Genomic DNA, 24,002 nt, shown 5'->3' with positions numbered 1-24,002 from the left:
AAGAAATGAAACAAAATCCCTGAGTGGTGAAAAACTAAGGAAAGACAAGTCATAAATTTAATGAGACTTTTTTCCTTCTGATTTTGAGTAATAGACTTTCAACAGTTTTTTATAATCAAGACAATTACATAGCAATTTGGGTTAGAATGCATGCCCAGTTCCCCATCTTGAAACCCAATTTGTTACCACCTGTGGCTATTTCTATTAAAAAAAAGAAACATAATTACTATGAGTCTCAGCAGTCTTAGAGTAAATTTTTGCAATTACAATACCTCCCTTGGGCAGACGTGTGAAAATGGTAGATTAATTCCTGCCAGGATTTTTCTGTTCCTCATGCGTTTTTAGGTTTGGTGTCTCCTGCCTGAGTGACTGTTTGCTCTGAGTAAAGGTTATGTCAGTATTTCTGTAGTAAATCTTTAGAAACAAAGATCCACAAATCAGCTATGTAATTTTGCCTTGGGCAAAAAGTTGTCATGTAACAACTCAGCAAAGGAGAAGATAACACTTTCCCTCACTGTCCTCTGTGCCCTAAGTTTGAAGTTGAGAATCAGGACTTAAAAGCAACAGGTCAAAGGAAAGTGAGGTAAATTATATATGTAAGTCAGTGGAGGCTCTGAAAGGAATTTTGTTCTATGCTTTGTCCTAAGACTACTTGAAGCTCAAAGACTTAAAAGACGAATGATAAAGAATTGATAAGAATTAACACATTGCTTTCCATCCACTCATTTTGTTGTAGTCACAGTGCTATGTAAACTATGCTATTGATAAAGACCTATTTGAGCTATGTACAACTTAGTGAAATATAATAAGTATAAAAACTGTTAAACCTCTGAACCAGGATTTAACTACTTATTAGAAAGATTAAGTTATTTTTATCTCAAGTCTATACTTGAGACAGAATACCTGAAGATAGGTGCCACACCCATATTGATTTTTATGGTGTTTGACAGAACTTAGCACAGTTTGTGATATACAATAGGTACTTTAAAAATATGTATTTTTAAACCAGGCATGATAGCTCACAACTTTTATCCCAGCACTCAGGAGACAAAAGCAGGCTGTGAGTTTGAGGCAAACCTGGTTTACATGGAGAGTTCCAGGCTAGCCACAGCTATATAATAAGACCCTGCCTCAAAAGAAAAAATTAATTATTTGTGAAGAAATCAAAATTTCTTTAGTAAGGAACTTCCAATGATCAAAAATCACATATGTACTAAAGCTTTAACAATGGGTGGTTTAAGATATGTGTGAGTATCTACATACATATCACTATAAATTATATATATATGACTTGTTATGGATATAATGACCACTTGATAAATAATTTGAGGAAAGCATATTTTGATAATTTTTAATTTATGTTTGCTACCTTTCAAATGGGAGCAATGAGAATAGCTAAATATTTATGTTGCTTTATTACAAGTTCATTGAGGTGATCAAGGTTTTGAATTTTTATTAGCATTGTTTTCTCAGTATCTGTTTTATATATGTAATGCACAAACACAAACACGTGTATGTATATAGCATTTCAACAGACAATAGTGTTGATTGTCACATATTAAAATCATTCCCATTATTTGGTATGGTTTACACAACATTATAATTATGCCATTTAGATGTTCTATGAATTTACTAAGACTGTCTCACCCAGCTCTAATGAATTAATAATCTAAAATAGTCATTTTGTTTACATTTTAGGTGCTTATATTTGTAAAACTGATACATAAATACTTTCTTTTAACGGAGATGAAATCATACCTAAACCATAAACATTTATTTTGAGATTATATCTATTTGTATTTGTTGAGATATAATTCTATGGTTTACTACTCTGGTACATGCCATCTGCCTTATAGTAGGAATAGAAAATTACATTGCAATTATCATATATATAGAAAATGAGGAAATTTACAAAAATGTTCACAAAATTTCTGAATCTGTCTTTTATATATAAGTGCTAATGAAATGTTCATGCCTATATTGAGGAAACATGAACTAATCATTCATAGAGCTATCAAGATGCCATTTTTATATTTAAATCACAGCCACACCCTGTAGTGGTTTGATCCATAATCATTAATTCAATGACTCATTAGTAAAATAATTCTAAAATTAGTTTAAATTGCTTAATATTTTATACTATTTGGATACTTAAATATCATTCATCTGAGTTCTATTCACAAGGCCCATATCAAATGATAAGCAGGCTAGACAGAATAAAAGCTTCAAGCTTTTATTTGAAAATGAATTTTAAAATCATATTTTAAATTCATTTAGGGTTGAGGATCTAACTCAGTGGTAAAATGCTTTCTTAGAATGCACAGACCTAGGATTAATTGCTAGCAATTAAAAAAAAAATGTAGTCTTAACTTACTACCATAATATGGAGCTACAAAGTAAAGGAAAACAATTAAAAGGAACATAGAAACATAAATTTTACATGTTTATGGTTTATTCTGAGTTTCAAACAAGACAGACACTTTTTGAAATATTAAACTAATTGAGTTAGATATTACATACCATGATTAGCCAGCAGCTAGTGAACTCTGTTAGCATTTATATCCACATTGTGTAAACATAATTTCAAGTCTGTCTATAAAATCACACTGAAATACTTGGCCTTTTGAAGAAAAAACACATTGACTATTGTGCTACTCAATGCAGAGGGTGCAGATTTTGGAGCTGTGGGGCTGGATGTTACCTCTACTGTTTCAAGAGGATTGTAGCACATGTTCTATCAGACACTCTTGACCAGAAACTGAGCCTGTAATAATCTGTTCACATTGTACTAATTTCTCCCCATTTCTCTTTTCTTTAAAATGTTAATATATGTATGTACATGCTTTCTTTTAAAGAATACAGCTGAGGCATCTACTACACAAGCAAATTCCAAATAATGTCAGGAGAACTGAACATTTTGCAGGAATACATGTTTTTCAAGCATTTTTTAAACCTTTCCACCAAAATATATAATATAAAAAAATTGAAACTCTTTAAAACCTATGGAATGTTCTTTAAATAACTGTGTCATTGAAACCAGAAAGCACTGCCCTTCATTATGATGCATACCTATAATCCTACTACTTGAAAGTCAAAACAGCACAAGTTCTAGATCAGGCTGGGCTAATAATCAGACCCTGTCTCTCAGTAAGTCAAATGGAGATGTGGATCAGTGGCATATCAACCTTCCTATCATGCCAGTGTTCCTGACTTCAATCCCTAGCACCAGAAGAAGAGCACATAATAATGAGAGATAAAATGAAGTATTGTTTACACCTTATACGGACCTATTCTAAGTATTCTCATCTTTGCCATATGGCCCGTTTCCTATGATTTCCAAGCAGAAAATATATATTTTAATGTATATAGCAAAGTATTTTTTTATATTTGCATCTTCAGTAGATTTTTTCTTCTTTTTAAATTCAGACTTAAGTGTTGATGAAATATAGTGTTTTTTTTTTTCACGAGATTAACTGTATTACATTTGTAACTGGGATTGATTCAGCTGACTTTTCAAAACAGAGGTAAATAAGTGTGGATTAAATTAGTTTTATGTATTGAATTTTTGAAAATTGTCCTTAGTAGATAATTTTTGAGATATTAGTTCAAATAAACAACATCCATTTCCTTTAATTTAAGAGTATGTATTTTAATTAAAATTGAATTTTTTCATATGAAAACAACAAAAGAAACTTTCCAACATGAGTTCCTCTTTTTGTCCTTCAGGAAGGAGAGTGCATTTTTTAATACAGGGAATGCAAAACTCTGCATCTGCCACACCTGAGTAATAGAATGGTATTTTTTTTTCTTTTACTTTTTAGTAAACTTTTCTGGTTGTAACTATGCAGCTTTGAGCATGCAAAGTGTCCCATTTATCATTTAACAAAAGGAAATTCACCTTGAGATTTAGTCAGCCATCCCTAACATTATTTCTACCTGAAATTTCCCATTGAGTTTTGACATACGTGCATTTGGTATTCAAATAAAAAACTCAGGATTTTACTGGAGAATCACATTTCCAAGGATAGATCTGCTACTATGGAATATTAAAGGTTTCATGATAGCGTTTCGTGTATAGGATGGATAGTGAACACACTTTGAGGGTGAGGGAAGGAAAGTACTACTATTTCAATTTCCCCAGGTTATATGATATAAATAATTGAAAAGTAGAGTATCATTTCACTTGGTTAATTGTAACTATCCTCTCATCTTGTTAGAAAATTAAGGTAGAGTCAACATGTTGAGACAGAGATAAAAGGTACAGGAAAACACTGAAAATTCAATCAGTAGGTTTCATTACACCCATCTGCCCCAGAAAATAAAATTAGGAATTTGATCCAATGCCCTTTGTCTTCCATTTTGGGCCACAGATTCAAAATTAGTATTTTCATGTTGAACATTTTAAGCTAATTTGGTAAGTGCGCTACTTAGCACACTTCTCACTAAATTACTTAAAAAGAAACCAAAATTTGAAGAGCTAAAATCAAGTTTAATGGGCTGCTGTATATTTGAAAAAGAGTCAACATAGTTATTTAATCTTGAGTCTGTTTAAAAGCAGCTAATATTCAACTTCATTAAGGCTTCTATTAACTAGAGGGACCACTCAAGTTCTTACTGTTATTTTATGCGCAAACATCACAACAATTATTCTGGGTCTTCAGTATCCTAAAATTCAGCTTACAGGCTCCAACTACACAAAAATTGCATGTCAAAGCCTGTGAAAAAAAATCAACGTGCTTATTTAGTATCTCAGTTATGCTGGGTTTTGAATGTTACATGCCCTTGGTCATTTTGTCAACATAAGTATGATGTTACAGAAACCTTCTAGAACATTTTTGTATATTCATTTAGAAGAGAGAAACATGCTAAAATTATGTGCCTAGTGGGGCTGGAGAGATGGCTCAGCAGTTAAGAACACTGGTTGTTCTTGCAGATGACCTGGGTTCGAATCCCAGCACCCACATGGCAGCTAACAACTGTCCATAACTCCAGTCCCAGGGGATCCGACAGAGTCTTCTGACCTCCACAGGCATTGCACGACACCAGTACACTTACCTACATGCAGGCAATACATGCATACACATAAAATAAAAATAATAAATAAAATTTTAAAAAATTATGTGGCTAGCATAAGAAAAGAATTACGAAAATTGATGAAGATTTCTTGTCTGCTTCATGTACTGCTCTGCTCAGGGAAGTTCATGTAACTTGGAAAAGAGTCATGATTAGACAGGTGTTTCATCAGCCCATGAGATCAAATTTCTGAAATATTTATACAGTGGCAAGTCAGATGTACACAGTTTAACCTTATAATCCCATTTCACAGCTTTTCTAAATACTTGGAAACTTGTTAAGTGCGAAGCTGATTATTTTGGCAACCTAATTTTATTAATGGGATTCAGATATCTCTTATGTACAAGCCAGTGCTGTTAACATAATTCAGTATATTAAATCACAGGGAAAATTGAAAGATGAGTATCCATCCAAGGGCTAATTGACAGGGAATTTTTCTCTAAAGCTTTTAAATTTGATTTCTATTGACTCTATACTATCAAGAACACATATAGCCCAAGTGAATAATGTAAATGTTTTATATGCTATGCTACAGCCATTTTAGTGTGAAGTAGTTATTACTCCAGTCTCTTCTATTTCTGTCATAATCTTGATGGAAGCCACATAAGACCATAAGCTCTTTACAAATATTCTTTTTAGCATCCTCTCAATTTCAAAGTTTACTGTCATTTGACATGAAATATTTTAAATGCACTCATCTGGGTTTTTTTAATGAATAGAAGCAATACAGAATAATGTAACAATTTGTCATAGTTTTCATTATGCGTATTTATTGGTTCTGCAGTAATGGAGAACAAGTGTATTGTTATGCTTTCACCTTGAGATATTCATGCATTGTACTTGGTGCACCATTTTGTATTTCTGACATTCTGTCCACTCAAGAAAATGCATATCAGGATTCTTAACCCTAATTAGATTAGAGAAGGGGTTTCATTTCTGTATTAGATGGGTATCACTTATAAACTGATTCTTCTTGAAGAGCTCATGCACCTTCAGACAGAGGAAAGCCTCATTTTTCAAGGTATGTGTAACAACCCCAATGTCCCTTTTTTGAAGAAAAAGAAAAGAGAAGGCTATGAGAGACAATAACAGCTCTTGTCTATTTCTTCTAGGAAAAAATTTCATGCATGTTTTGTATACTTTTTAAAAATTGTCTAATGTATCACTATGAAACTGACATAAATTAAAAACAAAATATTGACTTACAAACTTGTAGCGAAAATGTCCTAAAGTGAAGGTGAGATTCTTAAAATATGGGAGTTTAGGACCCTGGGTTTTGTACAGTGAAAATTATTGTAGTGACAAGGCCATTCCATGAGAATTTGTGCCCCTAGACCTGCAGAGTGGAGACTCAGTTCTGCTAGCCTTGTGTGTTTGTATTTCAACTAGTCTGTCACTAAACTGGGAATTTGTATTCATCCTCAAGGGATGAATATCCCACATTTGACTCCAAAACCAGGAACCACTTTTCTGCTTGTTCTTTTATGAAATTTTTCCTAAGTTTCTGTATCTAAAGAGAGTACACCTGGGGGGAACAAAAGCCCGACACCTATCAGAAAACCCTGATATGCAAGCTTCATGATTCTATATTAAAATAATTTCAAGTTATTATATTTTTTGTTTCATTTTTGTTTTTTTGTTACAGGGTCCTCTTTGTAGCCCCAGCTGGCTTATGTAGACCAGGGTGATATAGATCTCACAGAAATCTACCTGTTTCTGCTTCCTGGGTGCTGGGGTTAAAGGCTATTGCTATGATGCCTGGCTTGTTTTATAATCTTTAGTGTCTTCAAGTTTCTTTCTGTTTTTCAAAAAGTTAACTTGATTCTCCCCTAATTTTAAAAGGAAATTTTATTATAGAAAAAGCAACTTATCAAAACAGTGTCTGGTATATTGTGAGATCTCATTAAATAATTGTGGACAGAAAATAGAGCAAGTTTCATTTATATTTTTATTTGCTTATAATTTACTGCCCAGACACATATATTGGAAAACTTGTTGTATAAATCTAAAATTTCTTTTTAATTACAAAACTGCAAAGTCATTAATATGTTTAATATTGAGATATTTTATCGGTCCTTGTTAGAATGGAAAATATATAAACTAGATCTCAAAATATCTACAACAGAAAAACACTAAGATTTCCATATCATGGTCGAGCACTGGGATTTGAGGAAGGGTTCTGAACCTGTACCACTTTCTAATTCATATATACGCACTGGTGAACATGCAACTTATTTTTTTAAAGAATTTGTATGTTCTCAATATGAGAAATTAAACTATGTTCTCCTTTCAGTTACATAAATATGGCAGAGAAATCTTTCAGTCTTGATACTGTAGTTTCATAGTTTCCCTAAATTGTGGAATTCTGGGTCAGTCAATGTATATAATTCATGTTGGCAGTTACTCTCTGTAGACAGATTGTTTACACTGAGGTTCTATTCCCAAGATTCTTGCTTAAAAAATGCAGTTTTTCATTCTAGGGCAAATTGCTCCATTGTTTTTTATTTGTTTTTCTGTTTTCATGTAAGGTATTACACCATTTTCTACTTTTATCATGGATACAGCAACTAAAATGAAATATCATTCATATTACAAAGCACATGTTCAAAATTACAATGGAAAAATTGTAATACATATCATTCTTATTATTGTTAAAAATGACACAAAACATTTTGGAACAGCTAAAGTTTAAGGTATACAAATATGTCTTAAAGCTGATTTTTCAGTTGCCCTAAATCTTAGTAATAATGTAAGAGTAGAATTTATTCTAGAACATTTATGGCTATTAAAGTAATTTTAGTGAACTTTTTTATTTCATTTCAGACTGCCAGACTGGCTCATTTCTCTGAGCCAGGTTTTGTCCTCTTTATTTTAATTTTTAAGAAGACATTTTAGAAAAATAACCAATTTTTAAAGAGAATATGTTGCTAAATTTGGTTTCTAGAATTCTTAAATATTTTAAGCTAACAAATTAAATTCTGAAGTGAAAGGATTTCTTTTAAACACGGAAGCCCTGAAGGAAGGAATGCTCACAGCATGTAGAAAATGAAAATACATTTCTACAGAAGAATTGCCATAAAACAATGACTATTAGAAATATAGGCACAGGTGGGTACAGGTGCCCGTCATTCCAGTGCTGGAGAGAAAGTACCAGGATGATCCCTGGGGCTTCCTGGCCGGTCTAGCTGAATCAGAAAGTTTCAGGTTCAGTGAGAGACCCTGTCTGAAAACATAAAATGGAGAATGATTGAGGCAGAAACCTGATTTCTACCTCTAGCTTATACACACATATGCACAAACACGTGCACAGATATATGAACATGTACACACATACACACAAAAACAAATTTTAAATCTAAATGTAAATATCTGTGATTGCATTTAAAGTCATTCATACAGTCTTCTAACTAAATAGAAGTTCAGCGGTTTTAACCACGTGACTGCAGGGAAAAAAGAATATCATCTGATCTAGGGTTTAGAGTTCTCAGGCTACTTGAAATTTAATGATTGGCATGCATGCATGTTTTAAAGAATCTATATGTTAAGTAGAAAAATCTAAATAGAATTGAAAATGTAATTTATGTAAAATTGAGATGAGTCACAGACTATGTGAGTGGGAAATCTTCCAACCAAAAGGAATTTGATTCACCCTACTTATACCAGCCTTCCATGGATCCCACAGATCTCAGTTTCTCCTTCCATAAAAAATAGTTAGAGCTTCCCTAATGGCCCTGTAGTTGATGTTGAAAGGAAATAATGGACTTGGAGAGGTTGCAATACAGTGTATGATCACCTTGTAAAGTGGGCAAGGAAGCACTGTATCAAAAGAGCACATGGTAGATGTAAGACAGTGAGTTCTTTGAAGTAACTGAGAGCGCAAGAGCAATGTCAATGAGAAAAAATACAGGTACTTACTCTTATTCAGAGTGTTCTCTGCAGGAATCTGTAATATACTTCAAAGAACCTTGTGTGTTTGAGTGCATTTCATTTTCAGGTGTTCCCATCGTGGTACTGTTTCTGCAGTCTTAAGTAGTTTGGAATTAAATATAAACATGTTACAAATTACCTAGCATTGAAATTCACTTCAAAAATACAAAGTTTCTCAATCAGGTGCTTTTCGAATGTACTCTATGAGTGAGGTCTGTGTCCTACAGAGAAAGAAAGTGACTTATTTTTGTTTTTTAGGTTATGTCCTGATTAAACATAGTGCAAATGTATAAATCTTCTTACCATTTTTATGTACAGGAGGAAGCAGACCAAATGTTTTAAATTTGTGGCTAAGAACTGATAGCTATTCTAAGACAAACTTTTTGATAAGGACTAGATGATAAACACTTTCCTGTTTATAAGCACTGTAGTGTCTATCATAACTATTCTACTCTGTCACTGAACCACAAAGACAGCATGAGTGGCATGGAGATGTATGGGTATGACTGGATTCAGACAGGATTTTATTTTCAAAAAATGGATAGAGGAGTCTGGGTAGATGGCTCAGCAGTTAAGGGCACTTGCTGCTCTTGCAGAGGATCTAGATTTGGTTCCTAGGACCCAAAAAGCAGTTAACAACCATTTGTAACTTCATTTTATTGCTTTCATGGATATTCCACAAACAGGTCCCAGTAGATGTATGCAGGAAAAACATTCATACACATAAAAAAATGAATAAATCCATGAGCCAAAGACTGAAAGAAAGCATTATTGTTGGCAATGTTCTTTTTTTCAGTTGTGTACGTGTTAATAAATTGTGCCATAGTGACTTTAAACAATTTATCACAAAATGAAAATAGTGAACTACAGTTTCACACTAGATTTATAATGATTTGAGCTAGTCTTGTTTTATGATGTGGTCATTAGTAAATAAGAATAGTTCTTTCACTAGAGGAAGAAATTTCTTGCAATTAGAATACCTAAGCAAAGTAAAATGTAGATACCTTTGAGGCTACATATTTGATTGACATTGTGATAAAAAGTAGAGCTATTTCAGTTCACTTTTTGCTAGTTAGTTTACAATATTAATAGTAGTAAATATCCCTTGCTTGCTTGATTGATCAGTCACCCATTACTTGTATATTTTATTACATATTTTCATAATTGTTTTTTAAATTACTATTTTGTTTTGAAAGCAGATAGAATCTAATCCAATTGATTAACTTTTAAGAAATTCAAAATTCTGTATTATTAGTTTTTTTTTTGAAGGAAAAAGCAATTACCTTTGAAATCTGTAACAAAGTAGCCTACACAGAACTTTAAATCACTCCTCTAAGTATTTACTAGCTGTAGTAGAATATATTGACCAGTGACCAGTTGATTAACTTGTTGCTAATACCAACAAAGATTTAATTTCCTATGCTTATCAACAGGAGTAAGAAAAATAAATAGAACACTGTTGTATCAGTTTCAAAGTAAATTCTGTCTATTTTTTTTACTTAATTAGGAATGAGAATTACCTACAAATATGATAATTTGAAATACTGATACAAAATCAGATAGGAAACGGATTTCTTTCCTTATTTTTTTCTTATTCACAAAATATAGCCCACATTAAAGCAATAATTGGCCTTATCTTTTGATTGATGATTTAATATTTTGAGTCATAAAACTGGTGAACCATTTTTTTCTTAAAAAAATAATTGCATTCTTAATGCTTTGTTTTGAACATGGTCTCGCTGTAGCCCTAGCTGATCTGGAAGTCACTATGTAGACCTGGCTGGCTACCATCTCACAGAGATCCACCTGCCTTTGCCTCCTGAGTACTGGGATCAAAGGTGTGCACCACCATACAAGTTTTGCCATTCCTAATGCTTTTCAGTATTGTAACAAAGTAGGCTGATGAAACTGGTTCTAATATGTTTTGCTGGGAATTTTACATAATTGTTTGTTAAAGGTAATGTCTTAAACTTCTTTTGTATTTATTAGGTAAGCGCTTAAAAGTGCCAATTTTGACAATTTAGTTCAGTATAATGATAGCAAGTAATCATATGGTTAAGCAAACTGCATGGATTTTGAACATTTGGTAATAAATGGCCATTATAGATTTTTATGATACTAGTCAAAGAACAAATCTAGCTATTAGAGCATATATATGTATTTGTGTATATTATAGGAAAATAATTTTGCATGGAAATGTGGAAAGGAAAAAAACCCAGCTCTTTGAAGACATTTTGGGCTAATAATAATAATACTCTGATGCTTAGTAGGGAGTGATGATTTTAAAAAGACTCTCTAAGGCAAGTTACACTAAATTCTCATTAGCTTATATCTAGAAATATTGGGATGGCTTATTCTTTTTTGTCTTTATCCCAGAAAGGCTACACAGAACTAGGTAGTCATGGCAAATCTCTGCAAGTATCATTGTTCTGAAATGAATTGGGTAAATGATGGGCAACTCTGAAAATCCCTTAGCAGCAGTTTCTCTATTTAAAATAAATCTGAACAACAACTCCAATGAGTCTACTCTGGAAATTGAGATGAATGAGTAATAAACACCCAGTAAATACTGTTTCACAGACCCTTACATACGACAGAGCACTCCATGCCTCTCAGGACAGAACATACAGAAAGACACTAGAAACAGCTAGACGGTGCACTTTCAAAGCATGTCTGTAATTTCTACATAAATTAGACTACTAAAAACTGATTTGAACCTAAATAATTCAGTTCACAAAATTTTTATTTATTGCCAAGTTCCTTAAAATAGGAAAATCAGATTTTAAGGGACTGTATCATCAGATGATTCAGCATTTATAGTAATAAGTAAAATGATGTTACCAATTTATCCTCTCCCTTTATTTACTAATTTTCTTTCTTTCCTTCTCCCCTCTCTCTCTTTCTTCTTTCATTCTTCCTCTCTTTTTTCCTCTCCCTTTCTCCACATGTGTTGACACCACCGAAAGAAGCTGTTTCAGAATTTCAGTGACTTTTTCCTGGTCACATAACATATTTGAGTTCTTAGCCCTGGAAGCCTAATTGTAGAGATGTCAGCTTTAGATATATCTTCCAGTGAGAACCATCCTTTAGTATTCTTAGCAGAGAAGGAAAGGGAAAGAGAGCTTCAGGGAAGAAAACTGAGTCTCCAGAGACAAAACGTCTGGCTGAGAGATAACAAAAAGCAGAAAGGAAAAATACTCTGCTGGGCTTCCCTGACACCTGTACTAGAATAACAGAGTAAGACTGAAGGCAGGTGTTAGAGGTTGGGCACACCCAGGGGAAGGAGGCAAGGGTGCTAGGAAGCAACCATCAAGTAAGTTTTGATTTCTTGCTTAAGATATCCACTGTGAGTTCAAGGCCAGCCTGGTCTACATAGTGAGTTCAAGGACAGCTGGGGCTACAGGGAGACCCTGTCTCCAAAAAAAAAAAAAAAAAAAAAAAAGATATCCACTAGTAAACACTATGACATGGTCAAGAAGAAACCACATTTAGCTTGGAGCATCTGGGTGCCCCTGGGTGTCATGACTCAAGGGAGTGAGTTACGTTCTCTACTTTGTATCAGTCTTTATATTAAAAAAAATCACTCATCTTACCTTTCAATTACCTCAGTTTTCCTCTTGTCAAGCATGACTTTCTGCAAGGTTTATAAATTACATTATTAAACTCTGGCATCCAAGTTATTAAAGTTATCAGAATCATTTATAGAACAGTTAATATTTGTAAGAGATATTAACATAGAGCCATATCACCTTAAAATGATCTAGGGCATATACAAGGAGCAGTAGACTCAAAATTCTTACTTGCAGGATGCAGCTGTTCTTGTCTTTTTACTTTAATTTAAAGGAACACTGACATTTCCAGAGCATCCAAGGTTTTATTATGCCTTTAGTAAGAAAACACAACTGTCTACTACACTATACTTGTATATAATGTATTCTTTTGAAAGCCACTGATAAATGCAGTTATTGCTATTCTTCATGTGCTTTAGAAATTCCAAAGCCATGGGTGCTGTCAGATAACTTCATAAGTAGTGGCTTAAAGTGCTGTTGCCTACTTCAGCAATGTAGAAAGCACAAACTATATATTTTGTTGAAGGTAAAGCTATCAGAGGCAAAGGCAGTATGAAAAGGCTTAAAATGAATTATTTGCCTCTTAACACTCCCTTGTGTTTAGTTTGCTACAAAAAGAATGTTTGTTAGCAATGTAGAAAACAGTGCCTTTGAATTAAGGGAAGCATTCAACTTGTTTTGTTTTCAAACCAGTGGCATCAATGTCTACGTAGAATCAACCTTGTGTTCCCTATTCAAAGGGATTTTTTAAAAAATTCTTCTTTCTTGTGCCTACATCTCAAGCACTGAAGCACTGGACTTGTAAGGGGATTGAACATTGTGTACAGAGTCACTTACTCTTAGAGAAAACTGAGTTACATCAACCCCAAATTAGTTTGTGAAGTTGATCTCTTCATGTTTCCACAGAGTATAAGGCCTACTTTCAGTTTCATTCAGTACTCCTCTTCTAGATTCACATATCTAACATTGAAATCTTCCTTGTTTTTATATTGCAACCAATGGGAGATCCTTTTTTATATTTAAATTACTTTCATTAACTTATAAGTGGATTACAAATGTGTCAGGACAATATTGACACATACTTACCAAGTTTACACAGATCTAGGTATGACGTTTATCATAATCTAAATACATTAATCTCATGGATTATTATTGAGGTACTTGTTTCTAGGGTTTTGTGCAATATGCCGAATCATTTCTTGTCAATGTTCATAGCTATTCTGAGCCAGTGTCTTTGAATTTAAAACAAATGTTTTTATTTTATAATTTCCATTTGGAATGGTTATCTCTTTTTCTCACCCTCAAGGTTGAGATTGAGGTGAGCCAAGGAAGAGGTCAAAATTTAAGGCAGGGTTTAATCTCCTTTTGCTTTTACTTTTTTTTTTTAACATTTTATAACATCTTTAATAAAATCCATCAACTCTGTCACCTCCAGCACTGTTTTATTGTTTGATTTTTTTGCTCTAATATGGGTTATATTTTCCATGTATGTTATGATGATGAGATTCTTTACTGAATCTCAGATATTGTTATTTGTAGGTTATTGGAGGCTATTTACAATATATGTTTGCAGCTAAACTTGTTCGTGTGAAATTGGGTTGAGAAACAGACTCAATCTCACATTCCTTCCATTTGATAAGGAGAAGAAGAAAGTCTGAGACATGAAGAGGATACCCATAGTTGGCAGTCTGTGGCATCCCACACAAGTCCATTCACACATTTCAGAGTTGCTTGGGGTGTCAAAATCTTTTTTTTTTCATAGGAAATACTCAATTTTCCCATGACTCCATAGTGGGTGGCATAAGATTATCCTGACTAATGAAGCACGGAGGATATTGTTTTATATTTAATCACCAGAGTTTGATCACACTAATCAGATTGAATTCTAGAGACATTTACTTAAATGGTGTGCATGGGGGTGAAATGCTGACCGTGGAATCCAGCTTCCTAAAGCTCACATGATTCTTCTTTCTTCCTTTTGTAGGGATCTTTTTGAAGACTAGAATTCTGATAATTTCTTAGCATTAATTAGAAATTACAGTCAAATGATGTTTTTTATTTCTCATCCCAATGGTATTTTATAGGAATTCAAGAATTATTTAAAAATTCATCACACTTCTGACTTGTTATTACTGTTTCATGATTACGACCATGTTGTATTTAGATTTATGACTGAAAATGTTATAATGGAAATCGGATTATTTAACTGAGAAATTTTGATATCTTTCTTGTATGAAACATATAGTCACACATTCTAGGTAGTATTAACCCAATTTGACCATCAAAGTTACAGAATTATGTTGATAATATTCTGCATAAATTCAGATGATAATCATTTGTATTAAACATTTTTTGAGAATTCACAAATATATGATATTAAATTACTTCTACAATTAGTGTTTTGGCATTACAAGGCATTTTCTAGACGGAAAAACTTGTAGTTTCTTAAGATGGAGTCTACTGCTTCATGACTCAGCTGTTTTGTTTTCTGAAGTAAAAAGGCCTTGCAGAGCTGTTGGATTTGCTGATGCTGTTAAACAGAACTTTATGTCCCAAGTTCATATTTGATTTCTGTCCAAAAGAATATAGGCTCTCTGCATTGGTTTTAGAGGTTTGCTCAGTGTCTTTTTAAAAGACAGATGAGGAAACACACTTCATTAAGAATATTTAAACAAAAAAAATGTTTTATAATTTTATAATTATTTTCAATGAGGCAAAAAAGTAATTCAGCACTCTTTTGAGTTTCCTTATCTTTTCTCTGGCCACTGTTACTCACCTTTAACAACACCTGACAAGAACTGATCTCTGTTATAATTATTTGCTTAAATAGAATCATTCTGTATGCAATTGGGGGAACTGAATCTATAGTTCAGTTTTCATTCAAAAATAATATGTCAGGGCAACAAGATGGCTCAGCAGGTAAAAGTACTTGCTGCAACTTGAGTTCAATCCCTGGGACACACATGGTGAAAGGATTCCTGCAAGCTGTCCACTGACCACCACATATACACTGTACCGTGTATGTGCTTGCACATATACAAACATGCTCACACACACACACACACACACACACACACACACTATACAAACTGACACACTAACATAAGTAATAAATTAGAAACCAGTATTTCATTTCACATACATCCAGCTATTTATTTACCTGAAGGTTATCTAGGTTGACTGTAGTTTGTGGAAAAAAAAGTTTATATAAATATTCACATATACATTTTTCTCACTAGAGTACTAATTTCCTTAGGGGAAACATCTGCAGGTAAAAACTTGGGAATATGAAAATCATTTGTATTTATTTTTGCAAGAAACTGACAATATTTTTTCCAAAATAGCTGTATAATTTTGTATTCTCAAATCTTTATAAAATTATTTTTGTTCCATATCTTTGCTATTATTGCAATTAACATTTTTGTTTAATCTAGTGGGCATATAGTAACACTCAATTTCAATTTTACTGTCCAGCTCCCTCAATGATAATTACAGTGCATCCCTTTTCATGTACTTATATATCACATGTACTCTATATGATGAATGGTTCTGGTAAATATTTTTGTTGTCTTTTCATTTAATTTTGTGAGTTCTTTACATATATTTGCTCATAGTTTTATTGAGAATATAAAGCATTCTCAAAGACAGTCATTTCTCTTTAAATATCATCAAGTGTCATTTTCAAATCTAAAAATTATAATTTAACAAAGTCCAATTCTTTTCTCTTTTCTGTGGATCATGCTTTGTGGCATCGTGTCTGAAGATTCTGCTTAATGATGTTTGGCAATGGCTTTTTTACTATTTTTTTTTCTTATGGACTTTCATAGCTTAATGCTTTATATTTATAAATATTCTCCTCTCTCTGTCTCTCTCTGCCTCTCTCTCTCTCTCTCTCTCTCTCTCTCTCTCTCTCTCTCTCTCTCTGTCTCTCTCCCTCCCTTTCCCTCTCTGTAAACTGTGAAGTGTTGATCATGATTCATTTCCACTGAATTATCTATTGAATTGACTTTGCATCTTTGTCAAAAATCAATTGGCCGTATTTGTGTGGGGAGATTTCCAGGCAGTGTCTTTTGTTCCACTGTTCTTTGTTTTCATTCTTTGACTAATACTGCAGTGTCCTAGGCAGTGGGGCTTCAATACAGCAGTGAGATTCCTCATCTTGTCTTTTTTTTTTTAATCTGAAATTGTTTGATTTGATATTGTTCATGTGTGTTTCTGTACAAATTTAAGAATCACCATGTTTGTATGTATAGGAATTCCTGCTGCAATTGAATGCAATTAAGTTATCTTTATTGAATATTTGGAAAACACTGACATCTTCATAGTATTGTGTGTTCTGATCCACATACATGAGGTGAATCTCCCTTTAGGTCTCTGATTTGTGTCATCATTTTTGTAATGCTTAGCATATAGATGCTAAACAAATAAGTTAAATATATATACAGTTCTTCACTAAAAATATTGCTTTGAAATCTTTGTTTTGAACAATTCATTCTAGAACTGAGAAATAGAATTAACTTTTTGTGATGTCCTTAATTATAACAACCTTGATTAATGCATTTATTAATTTAGGAGTTTAGTTTGTTTGATGACTTCCACCTAAAAAAATATGGTATGTAAATATAATGACAATGCTTGAAAACTTCCTTTTTTCATTTGTACTTTGTATGCTCTTCATTCCATTTACTTGTTTTTCTGAACTTGGTAGGCCTCTCAGTACAGTGTTGAGTTTGGATATCCTTACCTAGGAGAAAAGGTTTCAAGCTCTCACCTTTATACACACACATGGACATGCATGAAGACACACACATGTGTGTGCACACACACACACACACGCAAAATTAGATTTTCTTCATACAGTTGAGGAACTTCTAATGCTTGTTGGCTGAGAATTGTTGTAATTAAAAAATTTGAATTCTGTTAAATGTTTGCTATTTTTTAAAATGTCTGTTTTTAATAATTTTAAAGATCTTTTCTCACCATTTTTATCATTTGCTTCAATAAAGTTCAGCTTCTTAGAGTACATGTAAATGGCACATCATATGGATCTTTTGCAAAGAATGAACATTCCTAATATCAGTGAACATGACTTGGTCTTACTGTGTACTCTCTGTTGGTCTTTCTCAGTTATAGTTTTAAAACTTATGTTTTGTGCTGCAGTGCTACTAGGAAGGGCTACTTTCTGGGTGGGGTTTATATTAGGAATAACTTGTTCATATAGTTTGATGAATACTAATAGAGAAATGAAGGCAAACTATCAGGAAAAATAATCATATCCTGAAATGCATCGGGCAGTTTGTGTTTGCTTCCTTGCAAAGTTGTGTTTGTTAGGTGTAAAATTGAAAGAATTTTAAAATGCTATTGTTTCTAACAAATAAAATAACAATCACAAAATAAGAGGATGTCACATTCAGTTTTATGTAAAGTTGTGTTTGTTAGGTGTAAAATTGAAAGAATTTTAAAATGCTATTGTTTCTAACAAATAAAATAACAATAACAAAACAATAAGAGGATGTCACATTCAGTTTTATGTTAGTTCAGATCTGTTTTGTTATGAGTAAACAATGACTTTTAAAAATGGAGAATATTATGTGATTTATTCCTAATGATTTATATAGAGTCAACATATCAATATACTCTAAAAATTTTAAAAACATACTTGGAAATGTTTGTACACTTACCTAGCAATCCAATGTGCACATTTTTTGTTGATTAAAAGATCGTGTGTTCTTCATATGAGTTAAATTCACTGTGTTTCAGTTCAGTTTGTGAGAAAAAAAATCACGGTTATTAGTTTGCATGAGTGTGCCACTATCAATCATTAGCAATAGTTATATGTTACTCTGCTGAGAGACAAAGTTATGTGTCTAGCGTCATATTTGACTTTCTTCCAGGATTTAAAATTTAAGGATCATAGATATATAATCTAGAACTCAATTTTTAAAGTAGAGTGCCATCAAGTATCTGAAAGCTGCTCTATATCTGAATTAAACAAATCATGCTGATACTTCTGACTTTCTGGTAACTTTTGTTTTTTCATGAGAGTACTGTTACTTTATATTCAGATCACACTAATGAATTTTTAGGTACTGTGAGCATAGATAATGAGAATGTTATCCTCTCAAACCTCTGTAGTTTTTAGAGTGAATTCGATGTATGCTTGATAAAAGCCAAATGGCTATTAGCCACTAACACAACCTCTTGCTTTACAAGCTACTTTAATGAATGAATAAGTCCAGACGTGATTCACTCACAACTTCTCACTATGATACTGATTGACTCGCAAAGGTTTACATTTGTAATTTTTTAATTCTGTGAACATAAATAATTTGCTCTTTGTTTTACATTTCTTATTACCTCCCTCTACCCTTCTTTCTGTTCCTTCCTAGATCTTTGAGTTTTTCTTCTCATTTTCTCTGCATTTTCTTCCAGGTTTTTCTTTCTGCTTTTAAGTCTTTCTCCTCCATAAATTACTTCTCACTTCCTCTTTTTTCTACTTTGCTCAAAACAATGCTTAGCAGCAATACTAATGTGTCATGTTCAAACATTTTGATGAAAAAAAATATATATTTATGATATTATGTTTGGAGTTTTCAGCCAGAGTCTCCTTAAAGGCCCAGCTGGCCTGGAACTAGCTATATAAGTCAGGCTAGCCTCAATCTCACAGAGATCTACCTACCTCTGTCTCTGGAGTCCTAGGACTAAAGGCATGTGCCACCATGCCTATTTTGAACATACAATCTTTAATAGTCCTTCATTTGAAGGAAAAATATGTTGTATTTTTGCTTGCTCCTTATTAGACCTTTAATAAAATGCAAACTTTTTCAGAAACTGTCTTTGATGTTAGAGAAGAAAAGCTTTTTTAATCTCTCTCCCTGTGTCTTATTTAGCAGGGATCTGCACTCCAAGAGAATTCTTCTAGTTAAAACTAGTGAATTCATACTATTTATACTACATCTTTATTTTCTAATTACTTTCCAATTTCACTTTACGTTTTACTTTCTTCTTAATATTCTGGACCCTATTTGCCTGAGGGCTTCTAAAACATTTGTCTTTTACCCAAGAGCAATAATGGATTGAATACAGATATTTCACAAAAATTCAGAAGACAAACTACATTTCCTCAAGTTTGTGGAGTTTCTAAGTTTGTAGATACTTTCTGAATCAGTCAGCATTCTTTTGTGCACATTTTTGCCCCCATTCTTTGGTTAGCCATATTCATTTTATTGTGAGATGAAGTTATCCCTGAAGTTGTTAAGTCTGTTATTGCAAGAAAGATGTGTCACTGAATCCAGAATCAAGTACATGTTAATGAAAAGTACCAGCTAACAGTTGCTAGTTAAAGATTGTTAGCACTGAAACATAAATCCACACTGTTCACCTTATTTTGCCTACAGCTTGATAAGACCATTGGTTCTACAAAATTAGATTTCAAATTAAGAAATTTGTATTTTTCATAATTCCAAACTTGTAGCAGGCAAGGAATCTTAAATCATATTTTGATCAATTTTTCTTAGCATGTCTTTATTTTTTACAGTAACATTTCACAAAGCCAAATAAATTCAATGATTATGCCAAAAGCAAAAAAAAGAGTACTATTTTAAATTAGCCTTATTTATAAAGAAAGCACATATTGCACTACACTAAACCTTACCTTGGGCCCTCTTGCTTCATGAATTGCATGATCCGTGTGTCACTGATACTTGAATGCTGGATGGTCCTGTACAAACCCAGAGCTGCTCCAGAGCATAATGGTGTGATATGCAGCGATGCAGAAAACAGGAGAAGCATTGTTACTGAGTCAGCTGCACGAAGAAGTAACGTGTGTGAATGTACAGTACAGGGAGATCTATGAAAGATCCAGTCTCTTTCTCCCAAAAGACTCTGTTCCATGATACAAGGAGAATTCAGTTCTTTCTGGCAGATGTCCATGCCAGTTTGGAAGCAGTAAAAAACAACCACAATAAAACTGGTTTTTCAATATTTTTACTAGTAATATTTTAAGTAACTTTTCCCCTTATATTTAATTTTACTTCATTTTTAAAGAACCAGGAATTAATACCCCTTTCCACTGTTTTGTTTGAGTATAGTTTGGTAGTTTAGATGTAGCTAAGAATGAATTTGAAATGATTTCAACTATGCCTGGCATGCTTCTAACTGTTCCTGGCAAAATTTGGAGGAAAGGCCTATATCTTTTAATAGAGTGGATGACTTTGCATGATATTACATTAGGAATGGCATAGAATCCCAGAAGATGATGCAATTATGTATAAAAATGAATGTTATTAAATAATTCACACTTTTAATATGGAGAAATTAGGTCATTTCCCCACTCCTCCCACAAATATTCAATCTTAATATCTGTGTAATGAAACCACATAGATAGTGTTATCCATCTTGGTACTAATGGATAATGCCAGTTATGACAGGTTCGTTGTTTACTTTAACAGGTAATTTGTGGACCGGAATCATTTAATTGTTCTGAGTACATAATTAGATGTCAGCAATTTCCAATTTAATTAAAATGTACAAATCTGAAGATTAAGGGAATTTTTGAATTATTAATCATTTTTCCACTAGGAAATCTTGTTGCTCTGCAGGAGATTTGTCCAGTGTACAACTATACGTATTTTTTTCCTTCTCTTTCACAGACAGACAATTTTCCCGCAGAGCCCAATTACATGGGCAGCAGGCAGCAGTTTGTTCAAAGGTAAGGCCTATTAAATAACTTTCTGGCTTCCCCATTTGCATTCATGTCAAAATTGCTTTGCAAGAAACTACACTTCAGACTTAAACTGGTAGAGACAACACTTTCTCCTCTTTTTCTTTATATGTATTTCAGTAGCTCCACGTTTAAGGACCCAGAAAGAGCCAGCCTGAGAGACAGTGGGCACGGGGACAGTGATCAGGCTGACAGTGACCAAGACACTAACAAAGGCTCCTGCTGTGACATGTCTGTTAGGGAGGCACTCAAGATGAAAACTACTTCAACTAAAAGCCAACCACTTGAACAAGGTGAGTCAAGTCTTCCAATGTTTGCCAAGTGTAAAGCTTAAGCTATCTCTATATGTCTATCAGTACTAGAAATGCTGTTTATTGTGGTGGGCTAAATCACTGAAAATTTATCAAAGTACCAGCAGATCCCACAGTGCCCTAGACAAAAACATAAGTATTCTTGATTACAGTCACTGCTGTAATTGATCTTGAATCTTAATGAGAATTTGACCAAACTCACTTGTTTGCTCTAATTTTAGTGACATTTCTAACTTTGCCTACTTTGAGTTTTACAAACAAGAAAAATTTGGCATGCATTAGCTAGATACATTATGATACGATTTATGTTATTAAATTTAGTAAACTTTTTAAAAATGAAACTTGATTGAAATTCTATAATTCTTATACATGTTTGTTTATTTTCAGCTTTGATTGTAGATTCAAAACAAATTTTCAAGAATCCAATAATAGCTAAGACAGATTTTGACTCATCTGGGTTTACGTCTGTCTGTCTTTTAGATACCAAGTAAATGTGAGCTTTACACTGATGTAGATAATAAATACAATTTAATGGGAACAAATTACATTTCTAAAACTCTGTCTTTGGTACGTTCATTTGATATGGCTTTGTTTTATTTTTGAGTTTTTAAGCATTTCTTTGACAACGAAATAGTTGCTGATTCATTCAAAGACAATTAAGATACTCATATGTAAGACAATGAATAGATTTTTAAAATAATTTACACTAACTTAAAATATTTGCTTATTTTTATCAAAAAATAAAAATCAGTTGAGGTAATGAAGTTGTATTTGGCAGCCATACATGGTAAGAATCTGAAGCTCAGCACACTTTTGGTTCTTTATCTTCAAATACATGTCTATAGCGACACACATGTTTAGCTATGGGACTATGCAAATTTACTTCTAATAAATTCTTCTAAAGTTCTTCAAGATTAAAAATTTTAAAAATTTCCAGGTAAAAACTTTTTATGATTAAAGATACACTATTTAGATTATTTGACATAATACTTTTCTGAATACTAACAGAATTTGTATATTTAAGAATAATTGTAGATTTTTTTTCAAATGAGAAACCACATTCTAACTATGAGAATGCAACATGTAGTTCAAGTAATGATGACTCCTCAAATATAAATTTTTAAATAATTTGAGCCACAGCTTGTGAGACAGATAGGAACATATTATGAATTTTTCTAATCATGTTGAAATTTCATTATAAACGTGCATCCACCTTAATGTAAATATCTATGCCTGATGACTGATATAGTCAAAACAGAAAGAAATATATTTAGTAGAAAATAATATATAAATATTTGCTCACTATACATAATTTTGCTTGCATTTATTTTAGTGTTGACCTCACAAGAAGCTTTGTTTATATAATATATCTTAGATGAATAACTATTTCTGTGATATTTTATAAAACAACATTCTGTGTAATGATAAATTGCTGTTCTAAAATTTATTTTTAACAGAAGCAAGTGAAATAATTCTCCAATAGGCACAGTTCCTATAAAGTTGTATGTTTACTTGAAGATTAGAAAGAAACTGACTTCCATTTTCAAGCAAAGTCATTTTATTTTCTTTAATTTAGCTGCAATATTACCTTTACTGATTGAGTCATTATTCTCCTTTTATGCATGACTTTAGTAAATATCTCTTTGAATATATAAGGAAAGGTAGATAGAATCTTCTAGAAATATCAAAATACAATTGATTTGAATACTGCCTCAAGTAATCATATGTAACTAGTATAAATGGAATCTCTCTCTCTCTGCCACCCTCCTTCTCTCCCTCCCTCCATCTCTCTCACATTGTCTCTCTCTGTCTTTCCATCACTCTCACTCTCTCTTCCATCTCTAATCTATTCTATCTCTGTCTATTTTCCCTATATATTATGTATCTATATTTTCTTTCTGGACATTTAGATTCAGAGGACAAGAATAGGTTCTTACTGCTAAACATAAAGAATGAAAACTTTATTTCAACATCATCTTATTAACCTAAAATATCCAAAATTTTCTTATTTTCATTAACATACAAGAAAGTAAAAGTTTTTAAAATTTACTCTAGCAGTCTGATGCTGAATTGCAAAAATATAATGGACAAAACATTTATCTTTTCTATATAACTTCATATCTGTATGGGATGGTTTTTTCCTATGACTGTTTTGATTCACTGATGAAATGAATGATCAAGACACTAACATTAATACCTGGGTTAATGTTTACAAAGCCAAGGGGAGAAAATCAAAATAGTTGATATACATTGGCTGAGTATTACTCACTCCACTAGACCAAGCACTTATAACATATTACCCATTTAACTTTCATAGTATTTAAAAATGGGTAGGTACTGTAACTCTTAGATTTAATAGAAGCACATGCCTCTTTCCAAAAAAAAATATTTCATTCATAA

General features: G+C 32.7%; 1 protein-coding gene and 1 long non-coding RNA gene across 4 annotated transcripts in view; one reads left to right on the top strand and one right to left on the bottom strand.

Annotated features, from left to right (window-relative positions):
* Positions 1-24,002, top strand: part of Pcdh17 (protocadherin 17) — a 94,893-nt gene that overhangs the window by 11,533 nt on the left and 59,358 nt on the right. For 2 of the 3 annotated variants that reach the window (XM_017795561.2, XM_008822922.2), the window contains exons 2-3: positions 21,221-21,279; positions 21,412-21,584. In XM_017795561.2, coding sequence (XP_017651050.1) covers positions 21,221-21,279; positions 21,412-21,584 — 232 coding nt within the window. The remainder of the gene's footprint in view (positions 1-21,220; positions 21,280-21,411; positions 21,585-24,002) is intronic. The other variant, XM_008822921.3, reaches the window with a different exon arrangement.
* On the bottom strand, positions 8,999-20,299 carry LOC103725612. The gene is made up of 4 exons (XR_606865.1): positions 20,224-20,299; positions 18,251-18,318; positions 12,594-12,634; positions 8,999-9,097 (listed from the first exon to the last, which is right to left on the bottom strand). It is a non-coding gene; the product is annotated as an uncharacterized LOC103725612 (long non-coding RNA).

Source organism: Nannospalax galili, unplaced genomic scaffold (assembly GCF_000622305.1).
Source record: "Nannospalax galili isolate Female #2095 unplaced genomic scaffold, S.galili_v1.0 scaffold308, whole genome shotgun sequence".
Taxonomy (NCBI): domain Eukaryota; kingdom Metazoa; phylum Chordata; class Mammalia; order Rodentia; family Spalacidae; genus Nannospalax; species Nannospalax galili.
Note: the sequence above shows the minus strand (reverse complement) of the source record. Positions and strands in the feature narration are given on the sequence as shown.